The 18,352-nt window shown below is 40.9% G+C and overlaps 1 protein-coding gene across 4 annotated transcripts in view; it reads right to left on the reverse strand.

The window, feature by feature from the left end:
- LOC114665325 (serine/threonine-protein kinase WNK4-like) overlaps positions 1 to 18,352 on the reverse strand; it is a 95,363-nt gene that overhangs the window by 18,479 nt on the left and 58,532 nt on the right. For all 4 annotated transcript variants that reach the window (XR_007936682.1, XR_007936681.1, XR_003718390.2 and 1 more), the window contains exons 5-14: positions 14,980 to 15,068; positions 14,670 to 14,889; positions 13,473 to 13,860; positions 13,265 to 13,386; positions 13,075 to 13,148; positions 9,028 to 9,169; positions 8,455 to 8,571; positions 7,970 to 8,131; positions 7,828 to 7,882; positions 266 to 406 (exon numbers count right to left, since the gene is read on the reverse strand). Coding sequence is in view for 1 of the 4 variants with exons in the window: in XM_028819822.2 (XP_028675655.1) it covers positions 266 to 406; positions 7,828 to 7,882; positions 7,970 to 8,131; positions 8,455 to 8,571; positions 9,028 to 9,169; positions 13,075 to 13,148; positions 13,265 to 13,386; positions 13,473 to 13,860; positions 14,670 to 14,889; positions 14,980 to 15,068 (1,510 nt within the window). In the remaining 3 variants the exon portion in view is untranslated. The remainder of the gene's footprint in view (positions 1 to 265; positions 407 to 7,827; positions 7,883 to 7,969; positions 8,132 to 8,454; positions 8,572 to 9,027; positions 9,170 to 13,074; positions 13,149 to 13,264; positions 13,387 to 13,472; positions 13,861 to 14,669; positions 14,890 to 14,979; positions 15,069 to 18,352) is intronic.

The raw sequence follows: 18,352 nt of genomic DNA on the forward strand, positions 1-18,352 counted from the left end.
GTCTGATGCACACACACTCACACACGAAGCCAGCCAAACTATTCCAGTCTCAAGACGTCCGTCTGCCGTTAAGGCAGATAATTGCACTTTCAGTTTGTTTTTTTCTTAATTAAATGTTCCCAGAAGTGGGCAGACAAGCCAGGGCTTTGAGGCGGCACACAGAGGCAGTTTGTGAGGCTTGGCCAATGCTCAGTGAGCACTTATGTTCTGTACAGGAGTCACTCTGGGATCTGCACTGAAAATTAAAAAGACCAGGCCGTCCTACCTGGAGTAGAGGGGGTCGAAGGGGGCCTCGCTGGCTGGCCGGGTGAGGTAACGTCTGCGCCAATGTAGAAGGACCCTTCAGACATCGGGCTGTCCAGAGAAGATCTGCTGGGAGGCGACAAAGCTGGAGCCGACACAAAATCTGAAAAAAATAACACGGAAAAATAAATAAAAGAAAGGAACCTGGGGTCGAGTAGCAGCACAAAGAAAAAACAAGGAGACCTCGAAAGGAAGCCACCAGTCAAGGTGTATCTGGAAAACGGGATGGTGGGTATATGCAACAAGAAGGAGGCACCTCTTCCCAGCAGGTCTCAACCTAACCTTCCACATCACTTTGTGCTTGTACTATGTGTCCACGTATCTGTCCATCCATCTTCAAGTCCAGTAAATCCAATTTAGTAGCTTGAGAGTGTAGTGGTTAGGGGGGGGGGGGGGGTGGCCTTACAATTCCAAGAGGCTGGGTTCAGATCCTGGCATGGTCACCATCTGTGTGCAGCTTGTATAGTCTCCCCATGTTACTGTGGATTTTTCTTGAGGTGCTCTGGTTTTTATTCCACAATATGTCTGTTAGATTCATTCAGTGTGTGTGTGAGTGTTTGCCTTGTGATGGACTGGTGTCCTGTTCAAGAACTGCTCCTGCCTTGTATCCAAAGCTGCTGGAATAGGCAATTTTTGACTATGAAAGGCGCTATATATAATCTGCAAGTGTGATAATATAAACAGGTTTTATATAAAAAGAAAGAACTATTTATCTGAACATTTCGAAGTGTGAGGACTCTGAAAACTGCTGCCTTCTAAACATCGCTTTGTGTAATGGTGTAGTAATTAAGGCTTTGGACCTCAACCCCTGAGGTCGTGGGTTCAAATCCCACTACTGACACCATTGTGTATCCCTGAGCAAGTCACTTGACCTGCCTGTGCTGAGCTTCACAAAACAAAAAGAAATGGAACCAATTGTATCATAAATGTTGTAAGTCACCTTGAATAAAGGCGTCAGCGAAAAAAGGAAATGGAAATGTAATAATATATATAAATAAATATAATAAATGAAACTGCCTCCTGGAAAGCTTGGTTAGCATGCTGCGTGAATGGCGCTATATAGCAAAATATGATGCTATTTGGAGACATGTGTGATGATGACAAAAGGCGCTATAGGGGAGAAAAACAGCTGCTGCCTGGAAATCTCTGAGTGTGATGGCTATGAAAGGCACTATATAACATGACAACTGCTTTATACAGATCTCAAAGCGTGATACATGTAAGTGTGAGGACTATGAAAGGTGTGATAGAACATAAAAGACTGCTGTCTTCTAAAGATATTTTTGTGAAATGGCTATAAAAGGCACCATTTAATATATAAAGCTCAGTGTGTGTGTGTGTGTGTGTGTGTGTGTGGTTGGGTGAGTGTGTCCTTTACAGTGTACACAATTCCATGCCCTTAGTTCAGTCACGACAAAATTCGGCACATTTATCCCACATTGTCAGGAGGAGACTACATTGGAACCCAAAATTTCGACCCGGGTGCGGTGGTAACTTGATGTGTGCGTGTGAGGGGATGGTTTATAAAGACTTGCTTTATACAGATCGCTAAGTGTGATGACTATTGATGTAAAATATAAAAATCGATGTTGCTGCTTTCTGGCAAGCTCTGTTCGCACGCTTTGTTATAGTGATCTATAAGCGTGAACTATGAAAGGCACTCAATACAAAAGGTACTCTTCAGCAGCGCTACCTGAGAGGGACTACATCTCCCAGCATGCAGCGGGATCATTCCGCCGCCAGTTTGCTGCTGGAAGGACGCCCGAGTATTTAGGCGCACAATTTTAAAATGACGCCGGCGGCAACTTCAGAAGAGGTCTTTTTATTTCTTGTGTGTTTCCTTAAAGAAATGGTAACATTTTATTTATACTTAAAATATGGTACAGCTGTACCATTGACGAAGACAGTTTTTCCTGGATTTTGAGTACTTTGTTCAGTTCGTTTGGATTAGACGGTCGAAAGGTGTGCATTCCAAGCGTCATGGATCATCTTCTGACATCCATATTCACGGTAGGAAAAGTCATTTTTCAAAGCGATTCAGCCTTATTCTCATTTATTTAACAAAATAGGTCAGGATACGTAAATACGAATATCATGGTTACTTGGAAGGGGAATGAAATATTCCACACTATACATTCCGTTTTTTAAAATTAACTGGACCATGAAATGCATTTCAACTAACAGTGTCCAAAATATAATTTTTCAAAAGTATGGTGGCCTAGGGTTTTTATTATCTTGTGATTTTTCAGGGCAGCAAATTACCAATCCAATTATCCAATTTTCCACAAAGCAGCTGTTGACTCTTGGAAAATCACATCATCTGGAATAATCAATACGTTTTATCTGCAAATAAATCTTTCATGCAAGAAATGGTGCTTATATTCCCAGACTAAGGAAAATGATTCAGGATACTCGTGTGTTATAACCCCGCCACAGGCAGATGCAAGAGGAAAAATTCATCGTTTTTTAAATTCGTTTATTTACAGAACAAAAACAAGAATACTTAAAATTAGATTTTTCGTTTATTTTGAAACATCTGTCGCGACGTTTCTAATGTCGTGAAGTTAAACATAGAAAAGGTCATCGCCGTTGAGCTTAGTTCGGTGTCTGTGGCGGGGAGTGAACGGAGAAGCGCTGTCTGGGTTATAACACACGAGTACCGGTTTCAGCTCTTTTAATGAATGACATTCCTTTTTTTTAATTTTCACATCAAGAATGCCATTTTTATATCGGATAACTCCGTCTCTAATACCCGCGGAGTTGCACTGCTATGTCTTTCTTGTACTGTGGTGACCAGAACTGCACAAAATACTCCAGATGTGGTGTTACCAGTGCATTATATAGTTTGAGCATAATGTCCCTTGACTCAAATTCAACAGTTTCTATGATATAACCTAACATTTCATTTGCCTTTTTAATTGTTTCTGTACATTGCTCAGTACAGGAAAATGTTGTGTAAACATAAACCTCTAAATCCTTTTCAGAGGTTGCTTCCTGTATGTCAGTGTCTTTCTCATCTTGTATTTATAATTGATGTTCCTTTTGCTCATGTGTAGCAGTTTGCGCTTTTTACTACATTAAACTGCATTTTCCAGGTGTTCACCCAGTTCTGAAAGGTTGTCCAGGTCATTTTGAACAGTGTCTGTCATCCCGGAAATGTTTGTGTCATCAGCGAATTTGACTAACTATACCAAAATCATTCTCATTCATATAAATCAGAAAAAAATAATGAGGGTCCAAGGACAGACCCCTGAGGGACTCCATTGATGACCTTGCTCCATGTGGAGTATTCTTTTCTTATCTGTACCCTTTGTCTCCTGCCAGTTAACCAACTAGAGACCCAGTTTTGTAAGTTATCACTGATGCCTACAGCTTCTAGTTGTTATTCTTTATTTTTTAATATTTGAAAAACGTTCAAATGGCAATAAAAATGACAGATTCACAGATTTTCTTGACAGTTTTTAATGTTAATCTCTGAATCTTTTACTGAATGGTTCAGCAGTTGTGATTCTTATGTACAAATAATTCTTTATTTTTTTAAAGTTTGTATACTATGTTAATAGATAAACTGTTACTAATGTATTTTAATATTGATACAGTAATGTGTGATTTCAGATCATTTTTCTGGAGGGCTGTTTACTGGGATTATTTTTCACATTTCACTGTTCTCTGCAGAAAATTTGGATTTTATTTGGGATTGTATATGTGTGTGTTTAACTGTTTATTGTTGCCTGTCATCATCTGTTATTAGGGTGGGTTTTGTAAATAGTTGTATATTCGTTGTGATTTGTAAATAGTTTGGCTAATATATATTTTTGGACCTTTTAGGGTTGCGAGTCTCTGGGGAAGGGGTGTATAGGCTGGGTGATGTCCTGGCTTCGCCATTTTAGAATACATAAATAATTGATCATCAGTGTGAATGTGAGCACCACAGGGCCGCTACTATTAAAAAGAAATCTGTGACTATTTAATGATGTTTTAAGTGTGACAAGTGTGAAAGAAACTATACAAATGAAAACGCCTCTTTAGAGTTGCTACTTTCTAAGCCTGTCATTGTTTAATTGATATAAAAAAATAAACTATAAAATAAATGCAAGAGCTTCTGGAAAGCTCTGTTAATGTGCTAACTGAGTGGTAGTATCCAGTAGTATCTAAGTGTGATAGAAATGGCTGCTATGTAGATATTTCTAAGGGTCTCTCTCTCTCTCTCTCTCTCTCTCTCTATCTATCTATCTATCTATCTATCTATCTATCTATCTATCTATCTATATATCTATATATATATATATATACGAGCTGTATATACCCGGCGTTGCCCGGGGCAGAAGTAACCTAATCGGTCAAACACTTACATATATACCAAAGTAAACCTAATCGGTCAAACAGTTACATATATAAAAAAAGCGAACCTAATCGGATAAACAGCTTCATATATACAGAAGCGAACCTAATCGGACAAACAGCTAATCTATATACATAAGCAAACCTAATTGGTCAAACAGTTACATAAATACAAAAGCAAACCTAATCGATGAAACAGCTTCATATATACAGAAACGAACCTAATTGGTCAAACAGTTATGCATGTGCAGAATAATTTTATAAAGATTATGCGTGTTAACAATCATTAAAAAGAAAAGATTGAGGAACTCTTCTTCTATATGTGATGAAGCTGGATGAAGCTGACTTGACAAAGACGTAGGTGGCATAGATTGGTTTTTCTAAAACAGAAGAAAAAAATGAGTATCTATTATTATTTTAAATTTGAATGAAAATGAGAACCTTGATTAGAGATAGATTATCCGTATTAAAATATGTGCATGAATAAACTTTTGCTAACTCTCTAGCAAAAGTTTATTCATACAAATTGGCATGGGATGGCTTTGTGAAAAAGTAAAAATTAGATAAAAATAAATTGAGAATGCGTACTTCGATTTGACTGAGATTATCTGTAATGATGAAAAAAAAGTTTAGTATGTTTTTTTTTCCATACGGGAAGGATGTAAAACCTTACATAGGCACCCTTCAGCCCGTACTGAAGGGTACTGTCACATTCTTACTGACTAAAAAACACCCTTTTTATTCCACAGCTACCCCAAAAACCACTATTAGGCATTACTTTGGGGTGGCAGTAGTTTAGTTATGAAACAGCTGGGTCCTGAAAAAAATCTGTCTTATTAGTGGCTTCATCACATATAGAAGAACAGTTCCTCAATCTTTTCTTTTTAATGATTGTTAACACGCATAATGTTTGTAAAATCATTCTGCACATGCATAACTGTTTGACCAATTAGGTTCGCTTCTGTATATATGAAGCTGTTTGACCGATTAGGTTTACTTTGGTATATATGTAAGTGTTTGACCGATTAGGTTACTTCTGCCCCGGGCAACGCCGGGTATATACAGCTCGTTATATATATAATATACACACACACATAAACATTTATATACATATCTACATATACACATGTACATATATATACACACACATACATAAACACACACATAAGACTTACTGAGTGAAACGGGCTTTCATTGACAATCATGTTACGTTATTTTTAAAATGTTTCCTTTTTTTTTTCATAACCTCTTTAACACACTACTTCTCCGCTGCGAAGCGCGGGTATTTTGCTAGTATATATATATATATATATACATATACACACATACATGCAGTTTTAATAACACAGAAATCAATATAAACATTAACATCATTATCATATGAGAATATGAAGTAATATATAAGAAGCACATTTCATATAAATATAAATTATTAAACAGTAAAATCTTCTTCTGTAATTTGCTACCGTGGCAATTTGTGTGTCTGTCCAGGATTTTAAATGACCTGTAGCTCGCAAACCGTTGCACCTATACACTTGAAATGTGGTACACATATAGTACGTCACGTCTACTATCCGCTTTATGGGTGATGATTGTTTTAGTCTTTTTATCTTTATTTTATTTTATTGTACAATCAACTCCTATCTGCGCACAGCAGGGCAGCCGTGGGCGGATGCGTATGGTGTATTCACTCGATGTTATCGTGCATTGCGCTGTCAGTGGTATTTTGATAAAAGAATTTGAACAACATATAAGAAGCGTATAAATTATTAAACAGTAAAACATTAACATTTAAGAAGTAAAGTTACATTAAGTACTACTGCTGTGCCTTCGGGTATACCTCATTTTTTGTTTGCCCATTACATGCTTAAATGTATACATTTTTTGGTGCACCTACCCGAGAACACGCGACATATAACCGAGCGTGGGAGAAGCATGGATTTTAAACACGCGTTGAGTTGATGTGCTGGTCTCCCTCGTGAAATAACTGGTAATGTTTGACTAAAATCTACAGCGAGTAAAACGACATTAGCTCCTATTTTTTTTTTTTTACGATCTCTGAGATGTTGCTTTTTTCGGTTCAAGGCTTCATAAGCTCTTTTATGTTGTATGGTGTACTTATCCCAAACCATCATCTTTGAATGTTGCAAGACTTTCGCCTTGTATGTAGATCGGGGTAATTACATTCATTGCATTCCTAGTCTGAATCACAATGTGATTGTATGGGTAGTTACCTGGCACTGTAGGGTTGCCACCCGTCCTTTAAAATACGGAATCGTGCCGCGTTTGAGAATGAAATTGCGCGTCCCGTTTTGAATCAATACTGGACGGGATTTATCCCGTATTTTTTTTAGCATTTTTTTTTTTAAAGCAGCGTCTCATGCAAATCATCCCACACGCATTTTATGAAGATGCCTCCTTTCCTACTTTTGATTGGGTAATACTTGATGTCATCGTTAGTTTGATTGGTGTTTTTAACTGTCCAGTGAGTAGGGCGTGTCTTTCAACCGTAAGCAGATTTTTTGCACTGGTATCACTGACCTCGACGACGGCGACGTTATACGTCAAAAATAAATTACGATAAATGACGATTTTAGCGATACTTTATTACGACGGCGGCTACATAGACACGATCAAATAAAAACAAAAAAATCAAATAATCATTCTACATTTTCAAAACGTCGAAAAAACGACGGAATGAAAAAAAGGCCCACCCGACGACCCACCCATTCCATTTTTATATATATAGATATATATATATAATATATTACACAGTGTAATTAAAATAAATTATGTTTCCTAAAGACCTCTAACTGTAGGAGCTGTTATAGGCGGAGTGGTGGCTCTGAGGCTAGGGATCTGCACTGGCAATTGGAAGGTTGCTGGTACGAATCCCTTAAATGCCAAAAAAGGACTCTGCTCTGTTGGGCCATTGAGCAAGGCTCTTAACCTGCAATTGCTGAGCGCTTTGAGTAGTGAGAAAAGCGCTATATAAATGCAAAGAATAATTATTATTATTATTAAACAAAGAAAATCTAGTGTGTGAGAGTAATAATCTAGAAAGACACTGTAACCAAGTTAAGTAGGTATTTATGAGAGTGCTTGTACCACACCTCTCACCTTGCCCAGCTAGGGGTATGACTGTCCATCACTTGGGAACAATTTGGGTTTCAATACACCTACCTGGTAAGGATGATGAAGACCAGGATCGTAACAATTCTGGCATATGCAAGTTGGGCTGGAACAGGAAAAGAAAGTAGATTAAAATGAAGATCTATAACATTGAGTCCTAATGCCTTTCTCCAAGAACAGTGCCAGGCCGCACCTGAGAGGCAGAGAATACCACAGGTCCACTGGTCGTGGGCACCCTCTGTCCATGTCCATCCTCGCTCTCCTTCATCATCAAGCTCTCCGCCCGACTGATGATCTCTCGGATTCGAAGGAGGAAGCTGTCCTTCTCCGCAGGTAGAATGAAGTCACTGGCAACCTGGAATATGTCATGGGATTGTCCACATCATTATATTGGACTTTGAGAAGCTTTTTCTTTTTTTTTTTTTTGTTTCCTTTTTTTTAAGACTCACTTAAACTGAGTCCAGGGACTTGGCTAAATTGAATTGGTAAATAATCTATATGGAAAGAAGATCTTTTTCAGTGTCCAGGACACAATCCATTATACACTGGACATAACAACATAAACCAGTGAAAAGGCCTTTTAGTTGTGTTATGTTATAGCCTTTGACTTCTGTGAAATTGTGCAGATTTGCAAATGAATAATGATGGGCCACCCTGCCCAAATCTAGATGCACTCACCATTACTGCTGCAATGTCTTCAGGACTGTCTCCATCCAGATCAAATTTGAAGGTCACCATTTTGTTGTTGTGCGTCTGCAGCTGACACTCAATCACTCGGTCTGTCTTGTCAGATAGCTGCACAGAAAGCAAAGAAATGATCAGATTGCTCTGGTGTTCATCTTGAAGACCTGAAATTGAGTAAAGTGGACAGGGTGGTTTGGGTGGGGGGAGGGTCCTGCATCACTCCCAGTGAGACAGGACTGGTCCATCATTTGCTCACAGCATCTTGTTCCTTAAAGTATTGGGCACTGGCTGTATAGAGGAATTACCCTGTGTGGCTATTAGGGGGCAGTATTGGGTGGAGTGGTTTGTTTTTTGAAATTGTTGCATTGTATCCCTTTAACACTACAGGGCACACTTTACAATAAAAATACACATGGCCTGCATTCAAACAATCCAATCCTAACTCTCTTTATGTTATAAAACACAACCCCTCCACTCCCCAAACCACCAGCCATTGGTGCTGGGCTCCAATCAGACACCTGCTGGCCCACCATCACACACTAGATGGAACACTGACAGATCTCTTACGCTGAGGATGCGCAGTCTAGAGCGGTTTTTCCGGCGAAGGAGTTTCCCAGAGGTGCGCTTCACTGGGGACTTTATGCTTCTCTCGGACGCTGACAACCCCTCATAGCCATCGCTCATCCCCGATGTCACATCAGAGGCATAGCTGTAGGAGGCAGAGAGACATAGAAATAAAGATTAGAGGCCAGTATAAGGTAGCCAGTTACTTTTTGCAGGTTGTTTCAAGACGACTAAGCTGTGAGAAGTAAACACTTTTTGGGTTATGGGGTACACACTTTCACCCAGACACCTAATAATGTTGCACGTGAGCATGTTTCTGGGAAATGAAGAACAGGAGGAGTTTGCTGTCTTGGTGGCTTAATGCCATTGTGGGTGTTAAGCTCAGAGGTGACTGACAGGTCACTAGGCTTTCATAATGTGTGTCTCATCGGATCTCGAGATATTTGTTTGTGGCCTTGTGTCTCTCTACTGATTGCTAACTAGATGCCTTCTGTTTCTTATTACCCAATGCAAACCACTCCATCCCGTGCCATACTCTCCTCTAGGGCAGGGCTGGATTGCAGTCTTTTGAACCGTCATTCATTTGCAACGCTATATAATGGCCGATAACAGCTAGACAATCACATGGCATCAACCCTCTAACAAGAAATCTAACACCACTGACACTGATGTCCACCATTGGACAACAGAGATAACATCACCCAAAATTAACATGGATGATACATCACCTTCACTGAAATGTGCTGTTTCAGTCCTGCTGTTCTGGGATTTTACGCCTTGAATATCTTAATGTTGCCAGAAACGACATGGATCTTAAATCACAATGACTCATAATGTAATGCATTTTACAATTTAAACAAGACAAATGGGTGCATCAAGCATAGTTAAATAAATAATAGAAGTTTATCCAATATGTCATACACCATTAACATCACTTCAGGAGAGGCCCGCCAAATGAACAAACTAAGAAGGCAGGTTTAGTTATAGGGTGGTCTCTGGACCTGCTGGATGTAGCAGTGGAGGAGAGAATGAAGATAAAACTAATGGCATCTTGAACAATCCTGCACATTTGGTTTATGACACATGAGCACTGAGGACTTTTACTCGATGAATTATTCAGCACACGTGTGTTAAGAAACACTACCGGGGCTCCTTCATACCTACGTCAATACGCCTTTATAGTGCCACATTGGGACTGCTCTCTTATAAGCCAAGGCAGAGGTTTTTTTTTCTTTCTCGTAATTCTTGTGTGTGTTTCATGGGGGGTGTTGTTTGTTATAAAGTTTCTTGAGTGTCTGTAAAATCTGAAATTCCCTCTAGGACAAATAAAGTACCTGTCTGATATAGTCCCTTATCTATAGGACTTTCTTTGTTGTGCCTTTCTTATCTAATGACTTGCTAGTTTGTTCCTGGTTTTCATGAACTTCAATATGAAGAAACACTTAACTTCTCCTCAGTGTCCCCTAAGTGTTCTCAAATATGTGAATACCTAATTGTAGAAATTCTGTAGATTGGTTTTATCAGTCTTCTTGAATGAGGCCCTTAAATAGTATGGTTTTCATTTAAAGTATTGTTTTCATAATGCTCATCTTCTCATTTATTTTGGTTTTGTCTTTTTCTAAATATTAGAAAGAATGATTAGTGGGCTATTTTTTTTTTTTTTCCCTGGAGTGGAGTCATATTTTTGACTGTCCCCCAATGGCTGGAATTTACATATCAATTGTTGATAAATAACTTAAGTTTTTTACAGCACCCAGGCTGTTGTTAGGACAAGATCACACTACAGGACTTTCAAAATCCAAAATCGCCAATTTTCCCAGATTGTGCAAAATTCTTTCTTTAAATTGGTAGCTTTTTCAACGTAGTAGTATGCACATTACACAAATAAGTACACATGTCATTGACTAATTACAAGTCCTTTCCCCTGAAGGGATCCCTAACATATAGTATCTGATCCCGTATCTTCATTGTCTCATAAAAACACATACAAGAAGTGATGCATGTCAAAAGAATTTGCCAAAATAGTGCCGGAAGAACCAATTTTGATCATTTTCATATGCAACATTAAATGAGCACTTGTGCTTTTGTCAGAATTCTGTTAGCTTCTTTTTAGTGTCTATACAGTCCTTCTTTAATGTCATTTTATTACTCGCTCCTGCCTTTTCTCCGTGATTTTCTCTTGCACTATCATTGCTCACCTCTGTTTTCATTACTTGTCTTCTCACACTACAACTTTCTGTGCAGATAATCTTATACATGCTTGAACATGTTGGGTCGTTCGTAACAACTCAGATACTGGTATGAATTTTGTTACGTACCTCAAGCATTTTCTGCTACAGATATAAAGTTGTATAGTGTGATAGTCTTCAGTCTATGACTCTACTGTTTAAATCTTTGAAGATAGTACACCTTTTCACTTCAGTTTGAGATGTTACATTTATTTCTTCCTTTGAAAAAAATTTAATTAAAAACGTATTTCACTTATTTACTGCCCTCTTTATTGACATTTTGAATTTTTTTTTTTAATTTTCCCTAGAACTTGTATTTTTTTTGACCCATCCATCTGTTTCCTGACTCTACTTCTAATAAAGGGGTGTAGAACCCCTAGCTATAATTTCCTCTGTTCCTTTTGACTCACTTAGATTTGCATTTATTTCACATTTCCTGTGGAGAGATCATTGGAATCTAATCCATCAATCCATCATCTGCAACTGCAGTTGGCAATTCTGACATGCCCTACAGATAAAAGTCACATAATGTGACATTGGCTTAACTCTACATGATGGGTCCTTTCAGGTGATTTCACTGTTTGTAGAAGGGAATGGAGAGGATACCCTCCAACGGGACTCCATACCACCCAGTAACAAATAGTGTAGAGAACGGCCCTTCCTATGTGGCTCAGTACCACCATGTGATGAAGTGGAAACAGTAGGCATAGACCATGTCACACAGTTAAGCCTCCATATATGATGGAGGGGTCAGGTTTAAACCCTCTCTGCAATGCCAGAGTTGCTGTGGCAAACAAATTGGCAGAGGATACAGCCTCTAAACTACCGTATATACTCGCATATAAGTCAGGTCTTGAAACCTAAAAAATCGATCATAAAATCAGACCCCGACTTATATGCCTGTTCAAAAATGCAACACTTAAATTATTTATTTATTTATTTTTTTTACATCTTCTTGCCTCCTCCAATCTCGCATTAGTCTCTCAGACACATCAAATTTTGTTGCAGCAGTGCAGTTACCAATTTCTTTCGCCACTTCAACGACTTTTAATTTAAAACCAGCTTCATATTTTCTTCTGATTGAATGCTCCATCGTAGATAAAGGTGTATCAGGGTGTGAGACAGAAAAGACACAAATCAGTGTAAACGTTGCTTCGGAATAGTTAGGGTATTACCATGTGGTCACGTAAGCACAATACATAGAAAACAAAGGCCATGCACTCCGTGGTTACTCTCTCAGGTGGGCGTTAGCATATCATAATCTCTTGGACCAATAGCGTGAATTTCCCACATTCAACTTATATGACCGACATTATAAAATACCACAAATTATACAGTAAAATCAAACCCAGACTTAACCGCGGGAGAACTTATACGCAAGTATATACGGTAGCTGAGTGTCACCCAAGCTCAAAAGGGCAAAAGACACTCTTTCTTATGTAGTAGATCCTCAAAATTAACTCTGTACCACACTGAGGACAGACGATAAGTATCTCTTTCAACATTCCCATACACGTCAATGAGATGAAGGGAGGTGGATCTTCTAAAGAAAGTTGTTACCACCATGTATGACAGGGGGCAAAGATGAACCATTATTGATAAGCGTGCTGACCGCAAATGGTGGGGTAAAGTTGTATCCTAGTCCTGCTCAAACTGTCTGATGTTAGTCCCTGTTGTCCAGTAGTTTTGCATCACCTTGGGGTGCCAGCAATGCCACTTGTGAACAGCTTTTGGTTGTATTTATTCCCCACCCCTCCATGTACCATAATTCAATTCCCCAGCAAACTAAAATACATTTCACAGGAAGTCGGAGGTAACTGACCTGTCCACTGGAGAAGAGAACCCACTCGCTGGCCTCGAGGGCATCCATTCCGGCTGCTGGCTGACTGCTATAGTCTGTAAACACAAAACACAAATGGGTTGGTAACGAGGGGGAGGGCTGAGGTGGCAGTGTACAACAATGGAAGAGTTGATGGGGTAGCACTGGGCATGAGCTAGTGGTTTCCACTTACCAATGGAAATCTGTGGGGCACTCTAGGGGAGAGGCAGGTGGGCATCTCAGGAACAGGGGTACTGGGGGTTTGCTGATCCTGCAACCCTGAAGAGCTGAGGTACCCATCGGTTTCACAGTCAGCTGTCAGAGGAAAAAGAAAAAAGAAAAGAGTTTTAAAAAAGAGTTCATCCTATATGACTGGCACACTTTCCACCTGTGGCACCTACATGTAGCAGATGAGTAGCTGGTGTGCCGGATCAGATAGTGCTGGTGCTGGTCCGCCTCGGGCTCTTCCGGCTCAGGCAGGAAGTTAGCATTAATTCCAGAGTCAGCCGAGCCTGTGGGGGCAGCCCTAGGAGTGGCAGGGGGTGTAGCCACACTGCTAGCCTTGCCCACCTCAGGCTGAGGGGAACTCGCCACTGGTCCTGTCGCTTCCGGCCTGCTGACTGGTACCTGTTGCTTCTTTTCCTCTTCCTCCTCCTCTTTTTGCTTCTTCTTCTTCTCCTCATCCATGCGCCTCTGTTTTTCCCTCTTGCGTTTGATGGCTGTCACCCTGTCACGTATGGCTTTGGCCACCAGTTTGTAGTCTGCTTCACAAACAAAACCCAGGACCACCTGTCAAGAGAGGATGAGGCAGGATGGGATGAGGATGACACAGCACTGATACTATGGCAGGGGCCCCACTGAGGAGGACAAAAGCAGAAGACAGTCTGCCATTGCAACCTACAGGTCTCCAAGACACCATTGTACTTCAAAGTGCTGGGCGAAGGGTGAAGCAACAGCCCTTTGTACTGTACAGCGAGTTTGGCCTCCGCCTACTCAATTTCCCAGTTCCTCATTGCTCCTGTCATCTCATCCTTGCCATGCTGCTCCCCACATTCAGTTTTCTACTTCTGTCATAGCACGGAAGGTGCTATATAATGATTCATTTGTGAAAGGGCTTACATGGTGAGCTGTTGCATCAAGTCTGATGTATCAAAAACTGTTATATAAAGTGCTGCCTGAGGGATTCAAAGTCACATTGTAAAGGGCTTCTTATAATGAGTGCTATGAAAGGTAATATATAATATAAAGATTGATTTTTGGGAAATGTTTTATTGGTGAATGGCTCTATATAGCATAAGGGCTGTTCTGTTAAAGGTTCTGTTTTATTGCTCCACAGTAGTGTTTGCTGTGAAAAGTGATTTCACAAAATGCTATGAAAGGTGCTACATAAAAAGCATTTTCATTTGAAGCACTTGTAGTAAGTTAAAAGCACCTGCTGCTGAAAGCACTGTCTAAAAGCATTCACTGAGGAAGACACCGTGGAAGGGCACCAAATAAAATAAAGGCCAACTGCCTAAAGTACTCATGGGTAGTGTTTGTTTGGAAAGGCACTATATAAAATGAGCAGAATGGCAAATGGATAGACGGATCTTGCTTACCATCTCTTGCGCCACTTCCTCTGCCAGGTCTTTATAAAGTTCAAACAGGAACTCTATGGCATTGTTGTCTTTGTATTTGCCATGCAGCTTCTTTGTATCGTCCATCCGTAGCCACAGCTTCAGAGCCGACTTGGTGTGGTCGTCCTCCTCAGCCAGCTCCACATGCACCCCGTTGTCCTCCTGGAAGAAAGTGTGGTCCAGAAGGTCCTGGATGGTGTATCTGTGGGCAGCCACAGGGAAGCATTGATTGATGGACCCCAAGATGCCCAAGCACCTACACATTGTTCCATTCTACTTGAACTTGTGTTACCTTTCATTTTTGTTCATCCGGATGCAGCCTTCAATGATCTCCTTCAGCTCAGGAACTTTGACCTTAAAGAAGCTGTCTGGCTTCATGCCCTACAAACAAAAAAGAAGGAGCAGAGAGTCGTCATGATGGAGTAGTTTATTGACTTGATGAGAGGTAAGGGGGCATTGCGGAGGGCATGGGAAATGCACATGACACACACCAGACAAAGACCGAGGAAGTCAAAGTGACACGACTGTGGTGGGTCTCATCAGCAACAACGAGTCAGCATACAGAGAGGAGGTGCAGTGGTTAACGGACTGCTGTAAAGCCAATAACCTGTCTCTGAATGTAGACAAAACAAAGGAGATGATTGTTGACTTTAGGAAGACTAAAAGTGACCTTCTGCCACAGAACATTGATGGCTCAACTGTGGAGGTCATCAATAGCACCAAATTCCTGGGTGTCCACCTAGCAGAGAACCTCACCTGGTCCCACAACACCAGCTCTTTAGCCAAGAAAGCCCAGCAGCGGCTCTACTTCCTGCGTATGTTGAGGAAAGCCCATCTTCCACCAGCTATTCTAACAACATTCTACAGAGGAACCATAGAGAGCATCCTGAACAACTGCATTACTGGCTGGTTTGGAAATTGCATGATCAGGGATTGCAAAGCCCTACAACAGATAGTGACAACAGCTGAGAAGATCATCGGTGTCTCTTTTCCCTCCATCATGGACATTTACACCACACGCTGCATCCACAAAGCCACCAGCATTGTGAGTGATCCCACACACCCTTCATATTCACTGTTTACACTCCTGCCATTGGGGGGAAAAAGGTACCAAAGTATTCGGGCCCTCACCACCAGAATGTGCAACAGTTTCTTCCCCCAAGCAGTCAGACTCCTGAACACTCACGGACCGGTCTGATATCTGATATATGTGTTCTGTTCTGCAGTGTTGCACATGTTTGCACATTCGACTCACATGCACCTTGTTATATATTATGTGTCTTTATGTTATGTGTCATGGATTCTTCATTGTCCTGTGTTTTATGTAGCACCATGGTCCTGGAGGAACGTTGTTTCGTTTCACTGTATGCTGTACTACTGTATATGGATGAAATGACAATAAATACTCTTTAATCTCTCTTCAGACATACTTGGGGGGGCTGTCAATTTCAAGGTGTGGCCTTGTAGGGGAGTTGGAGGAGGGGGACCAGTATCTGAATGATAGTTGTTACCATCTCTTCTGGCATGTGGCAACACTGCATTAAGTTCTACTTAGACAACTATACAGAGAGAGTGTCCCTGAGTGCTGCAAAACCAGGAGGAATCTCATTCTTGTTGTTCTGTTCTGTTCTGTTTAATTAATCCAAAAATAAATAAAAGAAAAAAAAATTGCATGATGGGTCATACTATGCATGAAAACCAGAAGTGTGAAATGTTGCCCTCTTTCAGGTGATCAGTTTTCTCTTCTTCATGGCAGTCCAACCTCTTGAATCGGGTCTGGTTGGGAACCCACTATTGGAATGCTACCAGCAGAGGCTGTACCCTCCCTGATTAAATCAACAAGAAAATGACATGTTATGCTATGGCACGGGGCACAAGTGCAGACAATTTCATGAAGAATTAAAAGTGGACCCTTTGGTCTTAAGCTGTTTCACCAATGTTACACTGCACTAGCATTGGATGAACCAGCTGGCCCAGAATTCATGACCTTGTATCAATATCAGTTTGTTGCCTTCTCTCAGTGGAAGGGAAAGAGGGCACAAGTCATCCAGCTATGCGGCGCCAGCTGATCTGATTAAACAAAGACCGGCTTAGACTGCAAAAGTCGACGGCTCTGATTGCTCATGTCATTCCGTAACTGCCTGACCCACCAGGATCAGACTAGATGGGCCCCGTGCATGCAGCAGGCAGACAGCCGGAGCTGTGCCTCCCATCCCAGTTTACAGCACAGTGGAGCATTTGCCATCTCTCTCCACAGTGGCCTACTGGGCAGTACAGAAATGCAGATTTGGCAACAACCCTGACCCCTGGATTCTGCTTGATTTGAATGGCTTTAATGGCTGTCTCTGATAATGCATACTGGAAAGGCACTATATAATGTTTGCCTTTCTAAAGTTCTTTGTTGTGATGCTCACTATGAAAGGCTATATATACCATTTGCCTTATAAAGTGCTGTGTGGTAGTTCTCACAATAAGACATCTATCCACCATCATTCAACCTTCTTAATCTAATTCAGGCTTGCTGCTTATTCTAGCATTAAAACTAGAGCAGGAAATAACTCTAGATAGGTCGCCAACCCATCCCAGGGCATCAGTTTACCAAACATGACTAGAATAACTAGAATCAATAAGACTTGCTCCTCTGCATACAGGCACTAACTGGACTGTGATTTCAACTTAGTTTTCTGGAGCTGTGATCATCACAAAACAAAGTGTCTCTTAATGGCACACGTACCATGTCCTCACAGGTGGCGCAGTGGTAGTGCTGCTGCTTTGCAGTAAGGAGACTGTAGAAGATTGTGGGTTCGCTTCCCGGTTCCTCCCTGTGTGGATAGTGCTTTGAGTACTGAGAAAAGCGCTATATAAATGTAATGAATTATTATTATTATTATTATTATTATCTGCACTCCATAATAAATGGTGAATTCCAACTTTTACCACAAGGGAGCAGCCTGTTGGCACCTAAATGTTCTGGGAGCAGTTCTGGTCCTCTGTCCAGCCTTGTTACCCTCTCAATTTAAATGCCACAGAATGTTGACTTTCAGGGCACACTTTAAGACTGTGTAGCCTGGTGACTGCTTGCCAGTGGTGGCACTTCAAAGTTAGGGGGGTCTCCAGATACCAGTGTAAGCTCCTCTTTCACCACACAATCCCTCCAGTGCCTTCTTGCCAGCCTGGTAACCTGACACTTTATATAAGATTTGAGTTTTCTGTTCTTAAAGTGCTATATAATAATAATCTTGGAAATGTGCTTGTGATGTACTTGGTATAAAAGGTGCTATATACTGTAAAAAAAGGTCCCACTGAGGTTCATAAGCCTCTTTTAAACTATTATGTGAGCAATGGGAACACAGCCTATTCATGCCTCAGGTGGCATTGAGCGCTTTTTCCTTGTTGGGGGGCTGAATAGGATTAGAAGTTAATTCCATTAGCTAATGCCATTCTCAGGACACACTTCAGTGAGCCGAAAGGCAAAAGGCAGCTTAAAAGTGAAGGAAAAAAAATCAGCTTGATAAACTCAAGGCTGACCTCGGAGATTAAACACAGAAAGCATGTGTTGTGCGAGAAGGCCGGGTCACCGTCATGCCGCCGCAGAAATGAAATTGAGTTCTTTGCAGGCACTCCCTGCCAGCCCCTCCCCCCTTCCCAGAGTGACAGCTTTGGCA

The sequence above is a fragment of the Erpetoichthys calabaricus genome, chromosome 14 (assembly GCF_900747795.2).
Source record: "Erpetoichthys calabaricus chromosome 14, fErpCal1.3, whole genome shotgun sequence".
Lineage (NCBI taxonomy): Eukaryota > Metazoa > Chordata > Cladistia > Polypteriformes > Polypteridae > Erpetoichthys > Erpetoichthys calabaricus.